Genomic DNA, 20,034 nt, shown 5'->3' with positions numbered 1-20,034 from the left:
CGTTGCATGTCTCCAAGTCATGCGTCCCTTTTCAAATCTTTGTAAACCTTTTCAGTCTTTGTAAAAATGTACGTGCCTTGCTCACCCCTCTGTGGTGACTGAAGCCTTTGTTGTCATGCTTTGGTGACCCCGTAGCTCAATTTTGGATGACAGTGATGCTAGGTGTATCATGGCCACACGTAAGGGCCGAGCTCAGAACAGCTGCGTTTCTCTCTCTCTCTTTTTTTCTTGTCCTCCAAGGCAGGACACTGTCGCTTTGGTTGGGCACAAGATAAAGTCATCGGCTTTCGTTTAGAGGACACGTTTTACCGAAAATAATGTCTCTTAAATACTAGATGCCCACTCAGCACAAGAAGACCTCCTTTGAGGGGGGTGGTGGCAGAAATGACTGGAGAAGCAGGTTCATGACCCCAGTTCCATGTCACAGTGTCACACCAAGGCATGGGCTCGCTGAGCAGAGCGGCTGCTGATGTCACCGCACTTAAATTATCTTCCTCCCTCCCCAGCTGAACACAGAGTTACATTAGGGGGAGAGTTAAGACTGCTATCAATTGCTTTTTACAGGGTAAGTGGGGAAGGGAGATCTCATTATCAAGAAAAAATATATATTTCTTATGGAAGAGCTTTTAAAATCCTTAAGCATCAATTATATTATTTTAAGTATGTTTCTAAAACTACCAGCTTTCAATTCATATTCTCATTGAATTTCAAAGGTGACGTAGGTAGATACTGACATGATTTAAGTCCTTCTACTGTGTGGCAGGGAAGAACAGATTTAAATTGTAAAAAGGGAGAGGAAAGCATCTTTCAACTGGAAGAAAAATGTGTCGTATCTGAATTATTATTTAAGAAAATCCTATGCCATTTAAGAAAAACAGGAGACATGCTAATGCAAACTGCTGATCTCCTTTAAAGCAGACGGATGTTCGAATCTATCTAAACTCTTGACCAACCTCTGACAATCCCAGCTGCTTATCAAGGGGCTCCTCCAACTTAGATCTCATGAAATCGCATGTTGTCCCCACAACATGGAGAGAAAGCATTAGTTCAAACACAGCTTTCTAACAACACATTACACAGAAAAGGCGTCCCAGGCATAGAAGGAGGAATGGAGACCCAGGACTGAAGAGAATTAATCATCTTTGTCTCAATTATGAAGCAAACACTTAATCATAGGTATGTTAGCCATTTATCTTTATATACTTCAGACCAATTTACAACTTTTCTGTTAATTTCCAAGGGAACATGTCCCCTTGTTGTTCCTGATGTAAGGATGTACGTCTTAATGACACAAAGACCCGCTACGACAGACCCTTCCCCATCTCGTCACTGCTTCTCCACCCGGCGGAGGAAGGGTTTCAGTGCTCCCTGAGAAAAACATCACAACTCATTACATCATTTCTCTTCGTTCTTGCTCGGAAACAGTCAACCTGTTACCACAGCCCATGATTTAGCTCAAGGTTTTATTTATGGTAACGAATATCATTTCTCCATTAAAAATTATCAGGTTATTTTTCCTTAAAGAAGTTGACTAGCCAAAAAGCAATCTCATCATGTGTTGTAAAAGAAGCTATTAAAATAAGATATTTTATTCCTAAAGTAAAACAGCCAGTGGAGAGGCCTTATAAGGATGGAAATTTTCCTGAAAATTTGCCACTTCCAATCACTGGTGAATACTTAAGCTATTTGTTCATATAATGAAGGCAGTTGAGTTCTTTAAGACTCAACAAATAGATCATATGAAATCTCTGTAGCTTGTTTTGCTTCCACTACAGATTATCATTACCAAGTGTGTTGATGACTAAAATTTAGGCACTGGCTGATTACTTCCCTCTATTGCTTATATAAAACATTTAAACGTTTATTGTCATGGGCTCTGATCACATGTGTTTGTGTAATGTGTGTGTTGAGACCCAGCAAAGCCCAGTGGCTCAGAATAATGAAAAAAACTATATTATGCTCCCAAGCTAACTATTTGATTGTGCAAAGTATAGCATTTTCTAAAATACTGCATTCCACACATTCAAAGCCAAATGTGAGAGCTGGACCTTTTCAACGCAGCCTCCATGCAGTATCGCCTGTGCCGCTGTTGCGTTCTGGGGACTCAGAGCATTTTCTGTGACATTACATAAGCCCGAGAGCAGACAGGGGAGAGGACGCTACTGCTGCTGGCGGGAGAGCAACAGTCTTGTGTCTGCATCACTTAACATTGCCAGTATTTGGCCATTTTTCACCTACAAAGGTAACAATTTCACTCTAGCTTATATACACAGATCCATCTACACAGGCTTAGAAATGCATCCAAAAAACGCCCCGATGCCTGCTACTGAAAAGTTGGTGGCAGCCAGCTCTACAGGAAGGAAAACCTGCCATCAGTGCACGCTGAGAACCAGTGAACCTCTGCTTCGTCTAGATTGGAACTACATTCAGGCCAAAACAATATATTTTTTTTCCCCAAAGATGCCCCCACCAAAATGTAATAAATACACTCCTGGTCTTTGTTCTATGAGATGTCCTTTCCAAGGTATCGGTGGCGGTTACGTCATCCGATTTTTAGCTACGACTAGCTCCAAATATTGCCTTGTGCCCCCACCAGGAATCCCTTGACCCAGCTCGACAAGCGTGGACACAGGAAATAAATAAAGGTGAACAAAGACCGGCGGTCTAAGGATTAGCCCGCGACAGCACTGCAAGGCTCTTATCACAAATACGAAAGACTTGCAAATAATGGCAACAGTGCCGCCAGACATCACTGCGAGGGAAGAATGGGCGAAAGGGAACAAAAATGCCTTCCCAGGGACAAGCTTCATCAGTCCTCCTGGCAAGCGCCTAAAGCAGACAAGGGACCCGCACAATGAGTACTCAGCCACCAATCAAAGCCCCTTTAGCACAGTACCTTTCTGTGTCTGCCCCTCTTCCATATTCTCCTCCATGGCTACCTTTCTTCAGTAGAATCTGCTCCCCGGAATCAATCAAAAGCTCAGCGAGACGCTGGGAAGCCTGGTGATTTTCTGCCCCCGGGAGCCTGCGGCCGCCGCGGCTGGGCAAGTCCTCTGAGCTCAGCGAAGGCTCCCTCGCGCCTCTCGTTTGCTTGGAGACAGGCTGTCAAGTGTAATTTCATTCAAATTACTCTTCCGTGAAGATTATCAATTTTTCTTCTCAAAGCTGCTCATTGTGTAGCACTGTAAGCAGGTATTCAAGCAAAGAGCCTGAGAATTTTGGGGGGAAATCTGGTCTGAATCCCAGTAGCAGAGACGCGATGATTCATAAGCCTTGCTTTGCATTTAAAGTGAGGAAGAGAAATTGAGGTTTGTATGGAAATCTGGGTTTTAAATTGGAAGCAGGCTGGGCTGTGAACAGATGGAGGGGTGTCCTCCAACATGAAGCAGACCACCACCCCAGAAATCCCCCCTTCGCCACCAGAGTGGGAAAGCCCAGATGTCTGCTCCCTCTTTATACTGCAGGGGTGGCCTCTCCCCCAGTCAGATACCTTGCAAAACGTGTTTTCCTTTTTTCTCCTGAAAGGATCTGGGTAATTTGATTTAAAAGTGCCAAAAAAAAAAAGCATGCAATTTTACCATCTCAGGGTTTAATCTGAAAAAGGTTATTATTGAGAAAGGACTTGTAAGCTCACACCTTTCAGATTTAAAAAGATACAGAAGCATACGATTTTCAGAAGAGTAAGTATAAACATTTAAGCCTGAAAGATATGTTTTAAGTAATTCTTCTTCTTCGGTGCCATGAGACTCTTAAAGGCAAGGGAGAAAAACACCCAAATGAAATAAAAGAATTGATTGATGTCTTTGTAATTTATTGTTCCAATTTTAGACCACCGAAACTGCTGATTTTAAAAGGGAATCTCTTGAAATAGAATTGTTTCGAGGGTCATTCCTGGGGAAGGAGAAGGGAGAAATTCTAGATAAGGAACCGCAGGCTAAGCAGTTCATTAGGGGCGTCTGCAGTGTGATTTGGAATGCAAATCCCAGCGCAGCAGTCTGGCAAGAAATTAGCATTTGTATCATTTGTGCTTCAGCGACAGCGTGACAGGGCACAACCTGAGGGTCTCAGTGCTGCACAGAAGGGGGAGGGAGGAAATAAACAGTATCTCTTTCAGGGGGGAAATCAACCTTCACTGGGATCTAAAGAAGGAGAATCCCTGTCTCTGTCTCCACCTCTCAGCAGCCTGTGCATGCGTGTGCGCGCGCACACACACACGTGCACACATACACGCGCATACACATGTGTGCGCAACGCACACATGCACGCGCACACACACATGCACACGCACACACGCACACACAAACACACACGCGCACACACAAACACACACGCACGTGCACACACACACACAGAGCTGTGTGTATTCCTTACCTTTAATCAAAACTAATTCACATCCTAATTACCTACAGTATGTTTCTTGCATTACAGCATATATTCCACATACATTTTAAGAAGCGGGTAGTAGCGTGTTACACACCCCCCTCTAAATCATTACAAAAGCAACTATTTAGAAAAAAGAATTCTTGGACAACACACTACTTTCTTTCTCATGATTTCTCGTAGAAGAATGTTTAGCCTTCTTAATTCTATAATCATGTGCATTTATTTTCTCTAGTCCAATGAGCTGAACCCATAGGTAAAAGTAATCTAAATAAGTCAAACGCCTATCTCTTCTGCATATATTTGAACTTGTGTCCGAGGGCTACTGAGAGGTCTGCTTGCCCGGGGCAGGGATTGAGAGAAAGAGCCTTGGGGAAATCAAAGGGCCAACACACAGCCTCCAGCCCCCACGGACCTCCGGCCGAGCTGACCTGGCCTCCCCTCCAAACAGAAGCGGGTACCAGTCCTCATTAACACTCACGGGGAGAGATCAATGCAAAAGTAACGGTGACTTCTTTTCCTTCTTGAAACTCAGAAGCAGAGCAACAAATTCCAATAATGATCAACATTTTGTCTAAAATGGACTTTTCCACACACAAAACATTGTTACCAGCAGAAGACAAGAGCAACGCACACAGATTTCTTAAATAGACAAGAGCCACCCCGAGCCCCAGCAAGACGGCCTCGCGAAGAGCAGTGGCACCGGCAGCTTCCTGCGGCGACCACCTGTCGGAGCAGAGATGAGTTTTGTGATTGTGGGAAAAGACACGCAACACAGAACGTGCCGCGTTAACCGTGTCAAAGTGCGCAGTCCTGCGGCTTTGAGTGCATTTGCGATGTTCTGCGTCCGTCACTAGCGTTTGTCTCCAGAACTTTCCGTCCTCCCAAAGGGGAACTGTCCCCAGGAAGCCCGGGTGCCCATTTCCTCACCTCCTTTGAGGACAGTTGAGCTGCTGTGGCTGAACTGTTTTTTAAAGCGTTGACTTTATTTGAACTAAAAACCTTTTGAACAACCTAGTATCTGAAAACTAGTGAGAACAGAGAGATGGCAACATTATGTAGACTAGCTCTCTGAGCTCTAAAACAAACCCCTGAACCTTAAGAGCTGACAGTGCTTTCCTGTCGCTCTCCTTTAAGACTTGTAAGCTGAGACAAGGTGCCTCATGGAGTATTTTTCTGTCATACCGGATTGTATCTTCCCTCTCCTTATTTTTAGTCACTTATTTTAAAAATATGATGAGCTCTACAGGTAGTTTAAAAATATGATAATAAATGCTTATCTCAATTTCCCTTGCCCTGACTACAAAATATTTATAATCTATATCCCTGTTTTCCTGTATTAGCTGGAAGATACATCAGTCACTACACCTAACCCACTGGAAGTCTTCCTCCCTTTTCCTAATTCACCTTAACTTGGAGTTGGCTCTTTCTTTAACACTTCATCTTATCTTTAGAAACATTTTAGTGTATAAACCAAGAAAGTATGTACATATTCCTCAGACATAGAATTAGTCATCTGTGTGATACAATGTTCAAAATACAGACAAGAAAACAGTTACGGATTAGACAACACATCGATGATCTCAGACACAGTATCAACTATGGGGAATTTGAAAAATATGGTCAAGGCCCTTGGGGCAGACACAGAAAAAAAGACCTGTGGGGACATGATCCTATGAACCAAATATATAGTACACAGGACCGATAGGAACATTGTTCAAAAACTGCTCTTTTGTCCTCAAATGTTTTGGTCACAGATCCAACACCATCTGAAGAATAAAATGTCTTAGCTGCTTTCTTCCTACACTTTGGCAAAGAAAAAGAACACTTTTTATTGCTGGTTTAAGCTCTACATCAGAAATTGACTTCCATAAAATCTCCTCAAAGAAAATTAAAATCGCCTTACACATGTGAATATTTTTAAGTACCGAAGGGCCATAGCGCTCTTTGGAGATGGATACTTGCCCACTGCAGCTGGTTCGCAGAACGACCTCGGTCTTTACAAGACTTGCTGAGCTTGCGAATCACCAGCCTCACTTTCTTCTGTTTTTATTGTACAAACGTCTCACCGGCGTTCTACATGCATAAGAGCTTGCTGTAGGCAAGGAGATAAATACCCATCATAATGTTTACAGCACGCGGCAGGTCAAAGATCACTAGTAAGGACACGAAAGCACAGATGCTACGTGAGTCTCTGGCAAGGACAGCTAACCTGCTCTTCAGCTTTGATAGTTGGGGGAGTTTTCTTGCTTTTCTAAGATGCTTAGGTTGACCTGACTTTCAAAGGTTGAGCAACTTCCTCACGGCGGCACCGCTGGTGAAGGAAGGAATTGCGATTTGAATTTTGGTCTATTTCTACCCCCCCCCCCCCCAACACACACACAAAGGTATGTCATCAGTACTTAACACAGCCACAAGGCAGTTCACGTCAGCATGGCATCAGTTCTGAATAGAGCCTTATTGTTACCTTCATGACAATGGACACAGCTCATACCTCGGCTGAAGGACGAGTATTTGTCCTTCATTCATTTGCCTTCAAGTTTAATTAGTTAGACATCGCAGGTAAGCCTAGCCTTCCACACCACACTGCATAGTACCAATGACAAGCCTATAAAAATAAATAGATAAGAAGGGGGGAGGGAGAGGGGGGCAGCACATGCCAGGCAAAGCTGCAGCTTGTCAGAAGTTCTGAGGTTTGAAACATGGAATTTAAGTCTTGCTTTGAATGTTCACGCAGACACAGACGACAGAAAAAATCTCCCGAAAAAGCTGATTGCACAACACGGCGCACAGAGAAACGAGAGGAGAAATAAGACTGAAGGCTCCTCGGCTGTATGATAAGCATGCCGATCTTTGCTGATGCATCGCATTGCGAGGCCTTTGAGGGGTGAAGAAAAGGCACGAAGGTCTGCTCTCACATTTCCGGGGAGCATCGCAGGTACTCTGCAGCTTCTTCTTCTCTGACAGGAGGCAACTACTCTGGGTGGACAACATCTCCCCTTCTGCCCAATGCCCTCTCCCAACACCAAGAAGCAGGGGGGGGACAGGCAATCCGATGCAAGGCACCTCCTTCCCTATCACAGCGGAACAGTGGGGGTGTGACTTTACCTGTGGGCCCCTTCTCGGGAGCTGGGAATCTGAAGACATTCTGGGGGTTTGTCAGTCTGAGCAAGACCTTTGACTATGACCCACTCTCCATGAACCAGGGATGATACAAACACACCCACGTCCTGCTGGCCCCAGAAACAGCCAGAAATCGTCCTCCCAGGAAAGTTTTATTAGCAGGGACATGTGGTCCGTTTGGATGCCAGACCATGGCTCCGGAGGTGTCAACACACTCAGGGTTTCAGATGACATGAAGAGGCTCCGCGGTCACGGCTGCGCCGCTGCCCGGGTGCAGGGCTGGGCTCAGAGGGGCCCTGGGAGCCCCGCGGGGCCCGCCTGGTCCTGTCACACACTCAAGTCACCAACCAGCACCCCGCGGCAGCGTTCCTCCTTAAAATGCAAGGCTGGTTTGAGGATTTGCTGCTGCAAATCTTAGGTCACGTGGGACTGATTTACTTCCTCCCTCTATCCCATGGCCTGAATTTTAGTATCGTTTCTCTACAATTTATATTTTCCAAGTACCATACATGTTTCACGTTTCATATTTTAATATGGAGAGTATTTCAATGTATATTTCCTTGGCTCATCCCTGAGAGCAGAGACCATAAGTCACACTTGTCCATCCCTCACCGCTGACGCAGGAAGACTGAGGACAGGCTGTCTGTGCTGAAGCGGCCAGCTTTCCCGGGCCCAAGTTTAACTCTTCTTATTCAATAACACTTGACAAATATTTGCGTGGCATGCACCGCATGCTAGACACATTTTTTTGTCTCACTGATTATTCGCAGTTCTGATAATAAGTGGCACTCCTAGATATAAGTGACAAGACAGATTCCGACAAGAAAGTAACACCTATAGGCCCCACAGCTATGATGAAGCCAATTTGAATGTGAGCTCTCAAAATTTCATTGTCTCCATGACATTAAATGACTCAATAAGCCAAAAATATACAAGCGTTTACTACTCAATTTTCACAAATAAGTAATATAAAATATATTTAAAAGTTGTCCTCGTTTAACAGTCTTAACATGTGTAGCTGAAGGAGTAGGATGTCAATACAAGTCTGTATTTTTTTCTAAGCACTTTTTACTGTGTATCCTGTGTAAACCCTGACCGTATAGAATTGTCAATATAAACTGCATTATAAATTTAAGATTAATTTAAGTTTTGAAAGATCTCCAAACACAAGATGTCCAAGGGGATGTTGACCAGGGATAATCTTTCATTCATTAATTCATCAACTACCTATTAAGTGCTATATTCTTCCTGATACAAATCTAACTTCTGGGGCAACTTCAATGGAAACAAAGAGACAAATGCATTAAAAAAAGATAATATCGGGTTCTGATGTGCGCAATCACAAAAATATCAAGAGTGTCCAAGGGGCTCCGCTAGTCTGTGTTGTCAATATATGAGGCCCTTGAACACGATCCATACCAACAGTAATAAATGTAGGTCTAAAAATCTCTAGCATGAAATGGTCATCAGGAGAGCTTTCCTGCTCATCAGCGAGGAAGGAAAACAACGAAAGAGAGGCTTGAGCATCAACCGTGTCCTGAATGGTGTGCTTTCCGTCCAGACTGGACCTTCTGTGACGGTGTCGATGAAGTACAACAGAACGTTTGTGTGCGGAACACTTTCAAGTCAAGTTGAATTTAGAGTTGTAGTTTTTTTTAAAAGGCTTGTTGCATTCAATCACAAACACCAGTTGCCATCAACCTGTATCCTGAGGTTTCGCACACCCTAAAATATTACCTGACGCATGAATCCATTCTCTCTTTCCCTGCCTTTCTCTGTCTCTCTCCCTCCTTCTTCCCCCTCCCCTGGAGTGCAGTCAGCATTGACACACAGTCTGCGATTCCCAAACTATCCCACTTTCCATTAAAAACACTGCTATTGAAATATACCTGCCGGGTGGCCGTCCCGCATGTCTGGGCTATTCACACAGTTGTCTTCACATCACGCTGACTTGCGACTACATGCACCAAAGGCGGTAACTACAGACGCACATAAAACCCAGACAGAGCACAACACTGGGTGGCAGAAGCAGGCGGCGACAACCCGCCTTCTCTGAATGGTCCAGAGGGGACGGAATGCAGAGCGCGTCCAACTGTGCCCTGAAAGCGAAATCACCTTTTGTCAACAAAAATGCATTTCTCGTATCTCAAAACACAGAGCCCCCGAGTCTGTTACTGATGCAGCCGTGTTATAACCACCACGTCCGTGTACGTCCAATCGGGCAGGACAGTGAAAGGGGGGACCACTGGTCTTCAGGAAAGACGCGAGTTCTGAGGGTGATTTGCTTCTTCAGTAACAAGCACGCTGCCAGGCACGCGAGGCAAGGGGGGGCTCTCTCCACTTTCTCAAACAGAAAGTGATCCTATCACTACGTGCCCTGCTGGCTCCCCAAGTGGAAGGCGCCAAGTACCAGACATGCTGCTAACCGTCTTAAATACACCATCCCAATTTGTCCCCCCAACATCTTTGTGAGGCGGCTTCAGGACTTAAAGCCATTTGGCAGGTGAGGGAAATTGGCTCCAGACGAAAGCCAACGGAAAAGTTCTTTGAAAAACACAAAACACTGTACGAAACGATGCAATTACAACCACTGTTATAACTGAACGGGAAGAGGAAGGTCACGCTGTGTGAAAACCACGCTCCTCCAGAGCTCCCCCGGAATGTAAAGCTGGCAGTAGCATGTTAGTATACCTGGTACCGTTCGGAACAACACCAAAGCACCCAGTCAGGGCTTCCTACGCGCAGGTCACAGTCCTGGGCCATTCTGTCCACACCTCTGACTCAGCAGCTCACACCCCATAGTTAACCCCACTTTACAGACGTGCAAACAGAGGGAGAGAGAACCAGTAACCTGCCCCAGAGAACAGCGAGCCAGCGACCGATCTGGGAGGAGAGGCCAGGCAGCCTGGTTCTTAAGCTTCTGCTCCGAATAATAACACTAACCTCCTTCTGCGGAGCAGACTGTGAGGTTACAACCTGACTAGCTGGGTAGTCGGCGGGTGTAGGGAGCCGATAGTGGGGTTCTGTCCCCGGCACGGCTGCCTCCGGCCACGCTCCAGGCTCGCTGCGGCCAGCGTGATGCGCTGGGAGCAGGCGGCTCATGTTCAGTGACCGGACTCAGCCTCACCTCTGCCGGCTCGGTGCATCCTTGGGGTCTGCTTAGGGCTCTGCTTCTCGTTGGTAAACTAAGACACAGAAAGCTCATTCCTCGGGGTTGTCGCAGGACCACGTGTGAGGCCCTCGGTAAGTCCTAGGCTTTCTCGGACTGCAGAGGAGTCATCACTCAAACAGTTGCCTCTGCCATAAACGACCGAAGAAAGAACACGGGAAAGGCCTCAGGTCGCAAACCGTCAGGCTTTACATCAACTGTGTATTGTCTGGGGCCATACGGCAACCTGCTTTGTGAGAATAATGTTATCCTGAGTGTCTAGAAATAGGATAGTTTTCTCCCCAAAGCAGTGTGCACCTGTCTTCTTGGGGGTCAGTGCATCCCATCTGACAGACTGGTGGACTGACCTGGTGCAGTGACTCCCGGGTCAGTCCTGGACTTGCTCAGGCCATAGGTCAGCCTGATTAGGCAGGGCCGGAAGCGTGGTAGGAAGCCTGCCAGGGAGCCGCACCGAAACGCCAGAGAGCGTGGGAGGTTCTCAGGCTATAAGCTGTGCCCGAGGCTGAGGAAAGGGTCTGGGTTTGACATGGCATGTGTCTGAAGTTCGGAAGCTTCCGTGATCCCACGTGAAAACTTCACGTTAAGAGTTCTTGAAGCAGAAAAACGAGGCAGGTGAGCATCTCACCATCTGTTTCAAGACCATGGTTATTCTTAGCAAAGTGCTTCTGCTGTTTACAACCAAAATAAAGTTCGTAGTTTCGTGAGGGTTTTTCATATTACAAAAGCTCCTTAAGCTGCTCACGCCAAGTTTTTAGAGTTAATAAAATTAGCGTAAGTGCTACCAAAAGGTATAGTTCTGTGACCCTATTACATTTCTAAACCCCATTCTGTGGATGGTGTTAGAGGCAAATATACGTATCATGTTGAGTCTTTGAAATATGCTAAGTTAATATAGTGAAAATACCGTTATTATAAGTGGAACTGCAGAATCCATAGAACTCATGGATTATAATATAATCAGGAATTTTAACACTGTCTTTACAAAGTAAATTTCAACTTTACTTAACTTTATCTTTTAATGATGCGATATACAGTTTGTATATTTCTTATTTAGTGTCAGCATTATATCAGTTAACATTTTTTAATTGTAAAGCTTGTTAAATTTTTATATGCCTAAATTAAATTGAAAATGGACTTGATGTATTTTAGTGACGAAGCAGAACTATACCAAGAGGCGGGAAGTTTCAAGTTGGAAGCTCATTTAATACCAGGATATAGGGTGGTCCCGTCAGCCCAGAAGATACAGAGGTCATTCTAGACCAGGAAGTAGGGTGGCGAATACAGCTTGACCCCAATACGAACAAGGATTTGTTAAGGAGGCCGTGCTGGGGATACTGCGCCAGGCACTGGTGAAGCAGGTGTCGGAGTCAGGGACGCAGCGGAGTCAACAGTGCCGTGAGGCTGCCGAGGGAGACGGGGCTTTGCATGGCTCTTTCACCTGCAGAGTGCTAGCTGGTTGTTCTTAGTGGTTTTCAATTTTTGCATGGAGCGTCTTCAATAACCATATTTCAGAAAAATGACCAGGGTGTGCCCTTTATGCAGTAAATGTAAATCCAGAGCCCGGCCCATCTTCTGGCGGGATACGTGGCGTGACTGTAAAACTGAATGCAGACACGTGGACAGGATGGCTTGAGCGTGGGCTGGATTGGCGTGGTCCCTGTTTTACTTAAAATGCATTCATGGAAACCGGATGCTAACTTATTAACCTGCGATGGCCGTGACCTGAGCCATGGCGGTCCGTGGGCATGGCGGTTGGCCCTGCGTGGAGTGGATGCCCAGTTCAGGGAGGCAGGCCCACAGGGCGCCATTGGTTTGGGGCAAGAAGAGGGAGTGAGGGGGTGGTGAGGAGCTGGGGAGGAATGAACAAACGAGAATGAGAACGGAGCCGTGGTGACGGGGGCCAACGCTACTGACCGTGAGTCGGTGAGGGTTAAGCTGTCTTCTATTTTTATTGAGCCTCGAAACTTCAGTGACATGTTCAACACCCCAGTCTGATCTTAGCTGAACTTCAGAGTTAAAGGTGGACACGTTCGCTACGTCATATCTGTCACAGACACACCCCACACACACATGCATAGGCACACACACACAGATAAACGCACCAATGCTAGTCAGAGCTTGTTACCACGCCATAGCTCTGTGGTACACAGAGTACAGGGGTCCTCACTTATCGCGGGTATCACATTCTAGACCCCCTGCGACAGGTGAAAATCTGCGAAGTAGGAACCTTACATTTATTTTAGTATTTATATATATTTCAAGGCTTTATAAATCCTTCCCACACACTTATAAACCATTCCCACTCCCTTATTAACCTTTTCCACACTTTTAGAAACACTACTTATGTTCTTAAACATATTCTACACTCTTAAACCTACGTCACTTTAAGAACATATGTATACAGTACCGCAAAATCCCACGATAGAGCAAAAAATCCAGGATAATAATTAAATATAATATTTTTTAAAATCCTGCGGTGCAGTGAGGCCGTGATAAGTGAACCGCGCTATAGCGAGGGACGGCTGTATATAATAAAAATGGTAATGACAATGGCAATAACAACCACAGCTCATGCTCACAGAAGCCCTTGGATGGGCCAGGAGCCGTTCTGAAAACGCTGCCGGCACCACCCCATCAACCTTCCCAGGAGCTGTGGGGGGCGGGCCTCGCATTGCCCCCGCTGCACAGATACGGGACCTGAGGCACGAAGGGTTGACATGATCTCCCCGCGGTCACCCAGCTAAGGGGCGTGCGAGCTGAGATTCGAAGCAGCCCGTCCATCTGCGGAGCCCACGCGCGTCATCCGTTGGGAAGAACTCGCGCACCAGAGAGCGGGCCCTTACCCTGGAAGCCACGCAGGCTGCCATCCCGCGCGCGTGCATTGCCCTCCTTGGATTTGTGCATCTTTGCACGCCACCTCCATTGTTCCTGATTCATTTCTCCGTTTATTGGTCGATGTACATGTCTTGACTTATTTTAACCCAGTATATGTCCTAGGCTAACTGGACTAAAAAAAACAAAACCCAAAAACAAACCGGGCCGAACACCTTTATATTTAGCTTGGTGATTTTTCTCCATTCCCCGAATTGAAAAAGGAATCCAAGTGGCAGAGACCATTTGATTCTCTTATCTCACTTATTCTTTAAGAAACTTACACAAGAATTCCTTTTGATTGGAGATAATGCAGCACCTATTTCTACCTGCCCCTCAAGTGTCAGCTAAGTCTAGGGCTTCATCAAAACACACAGAGTGGTGGGAAGAAGTGCCCTTTATTTAATCCCTGGGACTCCCTGTAGAGCTATACTCTGGATAAAGTAACTCACTGGATAGAAACAAAATGACATTTGAATCTAATAGAGTACATTCTTAAACCTGAAGACACCAAGAAAGAACAAGAGAAGTTCTTAGTCTCAACTGAAAACAGCTTTGAATGGCCACTGTTTATTGTAGCATAACCTCCTTTGGCACATTTTAAAAAACAAAAGCTCAGAACACTAACCTTACATTCCCAGAGTGTAAGTTGTTTTATGACTGACTGTAGAGAGTAATTTATTTTGAACAGGCCAATGCCCCAATGAATCAACCACAAATTCTTCAGCCTGAAATTGAAAATACTCCACTGATGGGCTCTAGGTCAGGAACATGGCTTCTCTGTTTGCAAAGCAAATCCAGGCGTTGATCAGATTAATTGAGAGGCCGCTCCCACCCCTCTCCGCCCAGGAGAAGACCCCCTGAAACTTGGTTTCCATTCCCCTCATTTCGCTAACACCGCTTTCCAAAGGCAGGAATGGGACTGCGGGTTTCTGCCTTCAGGGCCCTGCTTCCCGCCTTGTGGACCACGTCTCAGCGCGGAGGCGTGTCTGGGTCAGCTCCCCTCAGTCCTGACTGTCGGTCTGTCCCCATTTCTGTTTGCTTCCTAAAACTCTGGCTTTCTCACCTCTTCCTCAAAGAAGCCGGCACTGCCTTTAGTCACAAGCCAATAAACTAACAAAAACCTTTATTCTTTGGCCACCTGATTCTAGAAATATTTTTAACCTTGACTTCTCACAAGTATTTGAGATTTAAACCTTAACCTGAAATAGACAAGAAGATAATGTTTTTCCCATTGAAACAAATGATCTGAAAGTAAAAGAGAAGCTTGGTATCATTTTTTCTTTATAAACACAAGCAATATAAAACGAAATAGTGTAATAAATAATGCAACACATTTCTAAAAATTATCCTGGCTATTCCAAGGATTTTGAACCAGGGCAACATATTACTACACTATAATTAATAATATCAATATATTATCTCATTTAAAAGTCATTAGCATACGTGTTATCATGCCGCAGAAATGGTGCCAGGCACTCACACACAAAGTCATAAAGGAAACCACCGTCCAAGGCCTTAGCTGCCTTCCGCCTCGCACAAGGAAGCGATGAGAGCTGGACCTTTAACTTGGGTATCATTTTATTTCTTTACAAGATTCTAACAAGTGTGAAAGGAACTACATGATTTTCTATCTTGAGCTCTATTTTCTCATCTCCAGAAACAAGAGACTTCTGTATTTATTCGTAGAAATATTATATTTACCTGGTGGATTACTGAAGGCTTGTTTGGTGTGAGGATGAGGAAGCCAGGTCCGCCACACTGAAGCCAAAGGGAAGCTTCGGGCGTACATCTACCACGTGGGTGGGTCTCGACAGGAGGAGCCTGGGTCACGAGAGTCCCTTCTCGCACCCGCAAAGGTGAGAAGGAGGGTGTCCAGCCTCCCCCATTCCTGCCACGTGACCCCGCCGCCTCTGTCCTGACGTTTACCCCAGCAGCGGTCGCGGCTGACCACGGTGCCTCACCTCATGCTCACACTCAATGCCACACCAGGAGGAAGGGCACTGTGACCGGGGGGAGAACTGATGGGGGGAACCATTTCCCCCAAACATGAGAAGGTTCTGCTCCCAGACACAGGAGGGGCAGGGCGAGGGCGACTGTCTTCCCTAAATAGGCTTTCAACAGAAAGGCAGAAATGGCATCTGTGGGGATTTCTGGTCAGAACGATGAGAACGGATCAAGGTTTCTAGGGAGGAACCGAGAGGGAGAAGGCAAACCGAGCAAGACTGCGAGCCGGTGCCGAGGGCGGAGAGCGGGCAGCGCACGTGGTAGAAAGTGGACAAGGGGCGTGCCAGGCAGGTGAACCGACCCTTCACGGCCCCTGCCCACGCGCTCCGCCCCAGAGCTCCGCGCGGGCAGGAGGGCGCCGCGCATCGTTGGGAAAAACGCATTCGTGCTGAGGACAGGTTCCATTTCTTTGATTACTATTAAAATATGCAGTGAAGGCAGTCTGCTAGGAACTACAAAGAATTGTTTAAAAAATACTGAGAGGTAGATTCCAACCTCAGGAACCTAACTCAGTGGGACATGTAGCATATATGCTCCATGACGTTGTACGGTCATGAGGTGCCACTAGGAGTGGCATAAGAAGGACACCATCAGAGACAGAAAGAGAACAGGGTAGACCAGCTGCTCTGGGAGAAGACCAGGAAGAGGAGGCATCCGCAGTGGACTCTGCAATGTCTACCAGTGCGTGAGGGTCCCAGTGGCTGCCTCAGAGCCATACGCAGCTCACGTAATCAGTCCTTCCGGCGCCGAAGTGAACAAGGCCAGAATACGCCCAGGGCAAGCGTCATCCTCCAGCACAGAGGCCAGACCCCAGATTAGACACACGCTCAATCACAGGCCGCGACAGCACGCTGCTCTGGCTCCTCCTCCTCAGACTCAATGGTGCACCTGTGCTCTCCAGGTGAGGGGGCTCCACGGTGCTTTCTGGGGACTCGATGTAATGCTCGTTCGTCTGATTTTTGGTTTGTTTGGTTTCTGTTTTTGTCTTTAGCACATCCTCCATCCAGCCTGCAAAGCCATCTTCAATCTTCCCTGCTTATTTCTTCCTAGCCAGCGATATCTCTTCTGGAATAAGGTGGCATCCAAGATGCAAAGAAATATTTTTAGCCAAGTCTCGTTCAGCGTCACATTGTTCCCAGCAGAGCAATGAAGATATGTTATTTTCCTATTTAACAAATAAGGAAATTAATTAAGGGACAGGGATTTTTAAGCAGTGCACCCCGAGAGCAGAATGAGTCACAGCAGCAGCTGTGATTCATTGTGACCATCTGAACTTGTCTCCCTAACCAGAAGCCACAGATTATTTTTGGTTGTGAGTGGGCACTTCAGACCAGCAATACCCAGCGAGCACGTACAACCAACTAGCAGCTGCCGGGGGAGAACAGAGGGAAAACACCCTGCAGTAGCCCTTACTGGCCAGGAAGATGAAGGCCTCTGTTCCTCAAGTCATCAATGAAGACGCAGGGCCAGAAGTCTCCCAGGCCCTCCCGGAGAAACGCCGCGACGCCAAGCCTCTGAGCTGATGTATTCTGGGAAAAGCCACTGCTCCTGGGCGCGGTGTAGCCACGCAGGGAGCCAGGTGAGTGAGGCCTGCTGCCCGCAGCGAGTGCCCAGGGAAGCGGGCTCTCAGTGCTGCTGAAGCGGGTGTTGACACCCAACCAGGAGAGACGTGTTAAGACTTACTCGAATACTTTTATTCGTCAGGCCTTTAATCTGAAAACGATGGCCTGGCTTTCACAAAGCAAAGCGAGTCAGCTGTAGGGCTACAGAATGTCCCCACGCCTCCCTTCTGGCTTCCAGCCCAGTGTGGGGAGGGGCAGCATAGACTTCAGTGAAGGACAAAGATCCCACCGTCCCTTAGAATCGGTCAATTGCTTTTCTCAGTTTGCTTTGTTCTTAGCTTGTTCATTTGCGTGAGCAGCTACAAAATCTTCAAAAAGCGAGAAATGGGCCCGAATGCTCAGGTCCCAACCCAAGGTGTTAACGGAAACCAAGTGTGAACAGAAATAGATGCATATGCTAAAGTTATGAATTTATTTCTCTTCCTTCTGATTATCTATGTTTTCTAACTTTCCTACAATTACTGTTGCTTTTGTTAGTAATTGTATTAACTTTCCAAAATTATCCAGTTCCAACTAGCTTTTTAAATTTATTTACCGCTAGAATACCATGCCTACATAGTATGTTTATTATTCAGGGTAGACTCCTTGTTTTGATGAATAATCCCTGCATGTGAACATGTAAAATGACTCAAACGCAACAGAAGCAACTTCCTGCTCGTGTTGTAGAGCTGACTCTGCAGAGCCATCCTCCTGCAAGTTGTCGTTTGGGGACTCAGGGTGACATTAGCTCTGCCATCTTTAATATGTGGCTTCTATTGTTTCCTCGGGAGCTGTCTCCCACCCTAAAGCCAGAAAGAGAAAAGAACACGGAGGGGCAGATGTGGGAAGCTTTTATGGGTCTGGCCTGGAAGGGATGCCCGGAGCCCACTGGCATTCCATTGGCTAGAACTCTGTCACATGCTCCACCGCCTGGAAGGGGGACCGGGAAGTGTAGTCCTGCTGGACAGCCTCTTCCCAGCAATAGCTCCATGTCTCGAAGGTGGAGCATGACTCCTTGGTGAATAGGTCATTGTTTCTGCCACATCGGGCTCCGATCACAGCCGTTTGATGATACTCCTGATGTCCAGAGTCCCAATGCTTTACTCACAGTCCCCTCTCCACCTGGGACGCACCTCTCTACAGGCAATGCGCCTGCCTATTCCTCTACCTCAGCTCCTTTCCTTCCGCTCCCCAGGACCTGTTATTTTAGCTCATTATTCCATTCGCCCAGTATCTTCCGAGGTCCATTGCATTGTAGAAAGTCTTAGGTAATGGGGAGTAAAGGGTAAACAAACAAGACAAAACCTCTACCCTCCTGGTACAGAAGTCAAGAGACAAGCAAGAAAAAATTAGTAAATAAACCATATTGTAGGAAGCACAGTAGTGAGTTCTCAGGAGATGAAAACAAAACAAAACAAAAATAGAAAAGCAATATGACATTTCCAAGGGAAAGGGTTGACTTTCTGACAGGTTGGCCGGAGAAGGCAGCAGGAAGAACACGAGCTTAAGTGGAGATTGAAGAAAGGGGCAAGGGGTAGCCATGACAACATTTGGGAGGACCCCAGACAGAGAAGAGAGACAGTGCCAAGGGCGTAAGGCAAGAATGTGGTTGAATGCGCCCCAGTGACAGTGTGGCGAACAGCATAGTTGAGCACAGGGAATAAAAAGGGGAGCAGGTTCCGGTGTCAGAAGGACAAGGGGGCGGAGCTCATCCTGCAGGCCTCTGCGGGCCATTTAACAATAATGGCTTTTATTAAGAATGAGTTTAGAGCTATTAGAGGATTATACACCGAGGGGTGATGCAATCTTATTCACTTGAGACAGGATCACCAGCTGTGGTAAGAAGAAGAAATTACTTCACATAACAACAGGGATGTTGTGGATGTGATGAAGTTCAGGATCTCGAGGCGGAGAGATCATCCTAGAATATCAGGGTGGTCTCATGTGATCACAGGGCTTTATAAAGAGGAAGGCAGGAAGGTCATACTCAGAGGAGACGTGACAGCAGAAGCAGAGGTGAGAGAGACAGAAAGGTAGACATAGATGTAGACATAGATACAAAGACATAGAGATAAAGACATAGAGACATAGAGACATAGACATAGACATAGTTGTAGACATGGAGACAGAGACATAGACATACACATAGAGACATAGACACAGAGAGATGTCACACTACTGGCCTTGAAGATGACAGAAGGGGCCATGGCCTGGGAAGGCCAGGAACCTGTAAAAACTGGAACAGGTTCTCCCCAGAAGCCTCCAGGAGGAACCACCATGCTGACACTTTGATTTCATCCCAGTGAAGTCCATCTCAGACTTCTGACCACCAGAACTGTGAGAGAATGAGTTTGTATTGTTTTAAGAGACCAATTCCATGGTAGTTTGTTACGGCAGCAATGGGACGCTAATGCTCCTGCTGAGAACAGACCTCAGGGAGCAAGAGCAGAAGCAGGGTGCCTACACAGGGACACTGAGGAGGGAAAACAGGAGCAAGAGGGGGTGAACTAATGTTAACTGAGTGCCTGTGGGGTTATTCAGAAATGGTCAGGTTCTGGAAGTATTTGAAGGTGACAGTGGTGGAATTTTCTAGGAGCTTGCTGTGAGGTGCACGAGGAAGAGGAGTTGAGAAGGACACAGGCATTTGTAGCCTGGACTGAGAGGAAGTTGCTACCCAATGAGATGAGGCAAGAGCCACTGGTTTGGGACAGTAAGAATCAAGGCTCCCTCTCCTCTGTCACAGACAGGACTCGGTCGCTTTCTCTAGCATTTACGACCCAGCATCTGGCTCATGCCTGTCTCTGTGGCCAGGTGATAAGCACTGGAGTCTCTACCTCGTGTGTTCCACTCGCTAGACACAAAATTATGCAAAAGCAGAGGGGC

At 46.5% G+C, this 20,034-nt stretch overlaps 1 protein-coding gene across 2 annotated transcripts in view; it reads right to left on the bottom strand.

The window, feature by feature from the left end:
• Positions 1 to 20,034, bottom strand: part of GPM6A (glycoprotein M6A) — a 169,819-nt gene that overhangs the window by 87,365 nt on the left and 62,420 nt on the right. The window contains exon 1 of one of the 2 annotated variants that reach the window (XM_090258404.1): positions 2,897 to 3,477. The exons of the other annotated variant lie outside the window; for it this stretch is intronic. Within the exon in view, the coding sequence (XP_090114530.1) occupies positions 2,897 to 2,933 (37 nt within the window). The 5' untranslated portion in view covers positions 2,934 to 3,477. Of the gene's footprint in view, positions 1 to 2,896; positions 3,478 to 20,034 lie in introns of those variants that run through there. 2 annotated transcript variants of the gene reach the window in all.

The sequence above is a fragment of the Furipterus horrens genome, unplaced genomic scaffold (genome assembly GCF_987537825.1).
Source record: "Furipterus horrens unplaced genomic scaffold, mFurHor1.1.pri manual_scaffold_12, whole genome shotgun sequence".
In the NCBI taxonomy this organism is placed as follows: domain Eukaryota; kingdom Metazoa; phylum Chordata; class Mammalia; order Chiroptera; family Furipteridae; genus Furipterus; species Furipterus horrens.
The sequence above is the reverse complement of the archived record's forward strand: the minus strand, read 5'-3'. Positions and strand labels throughout refer to the sequence as shown.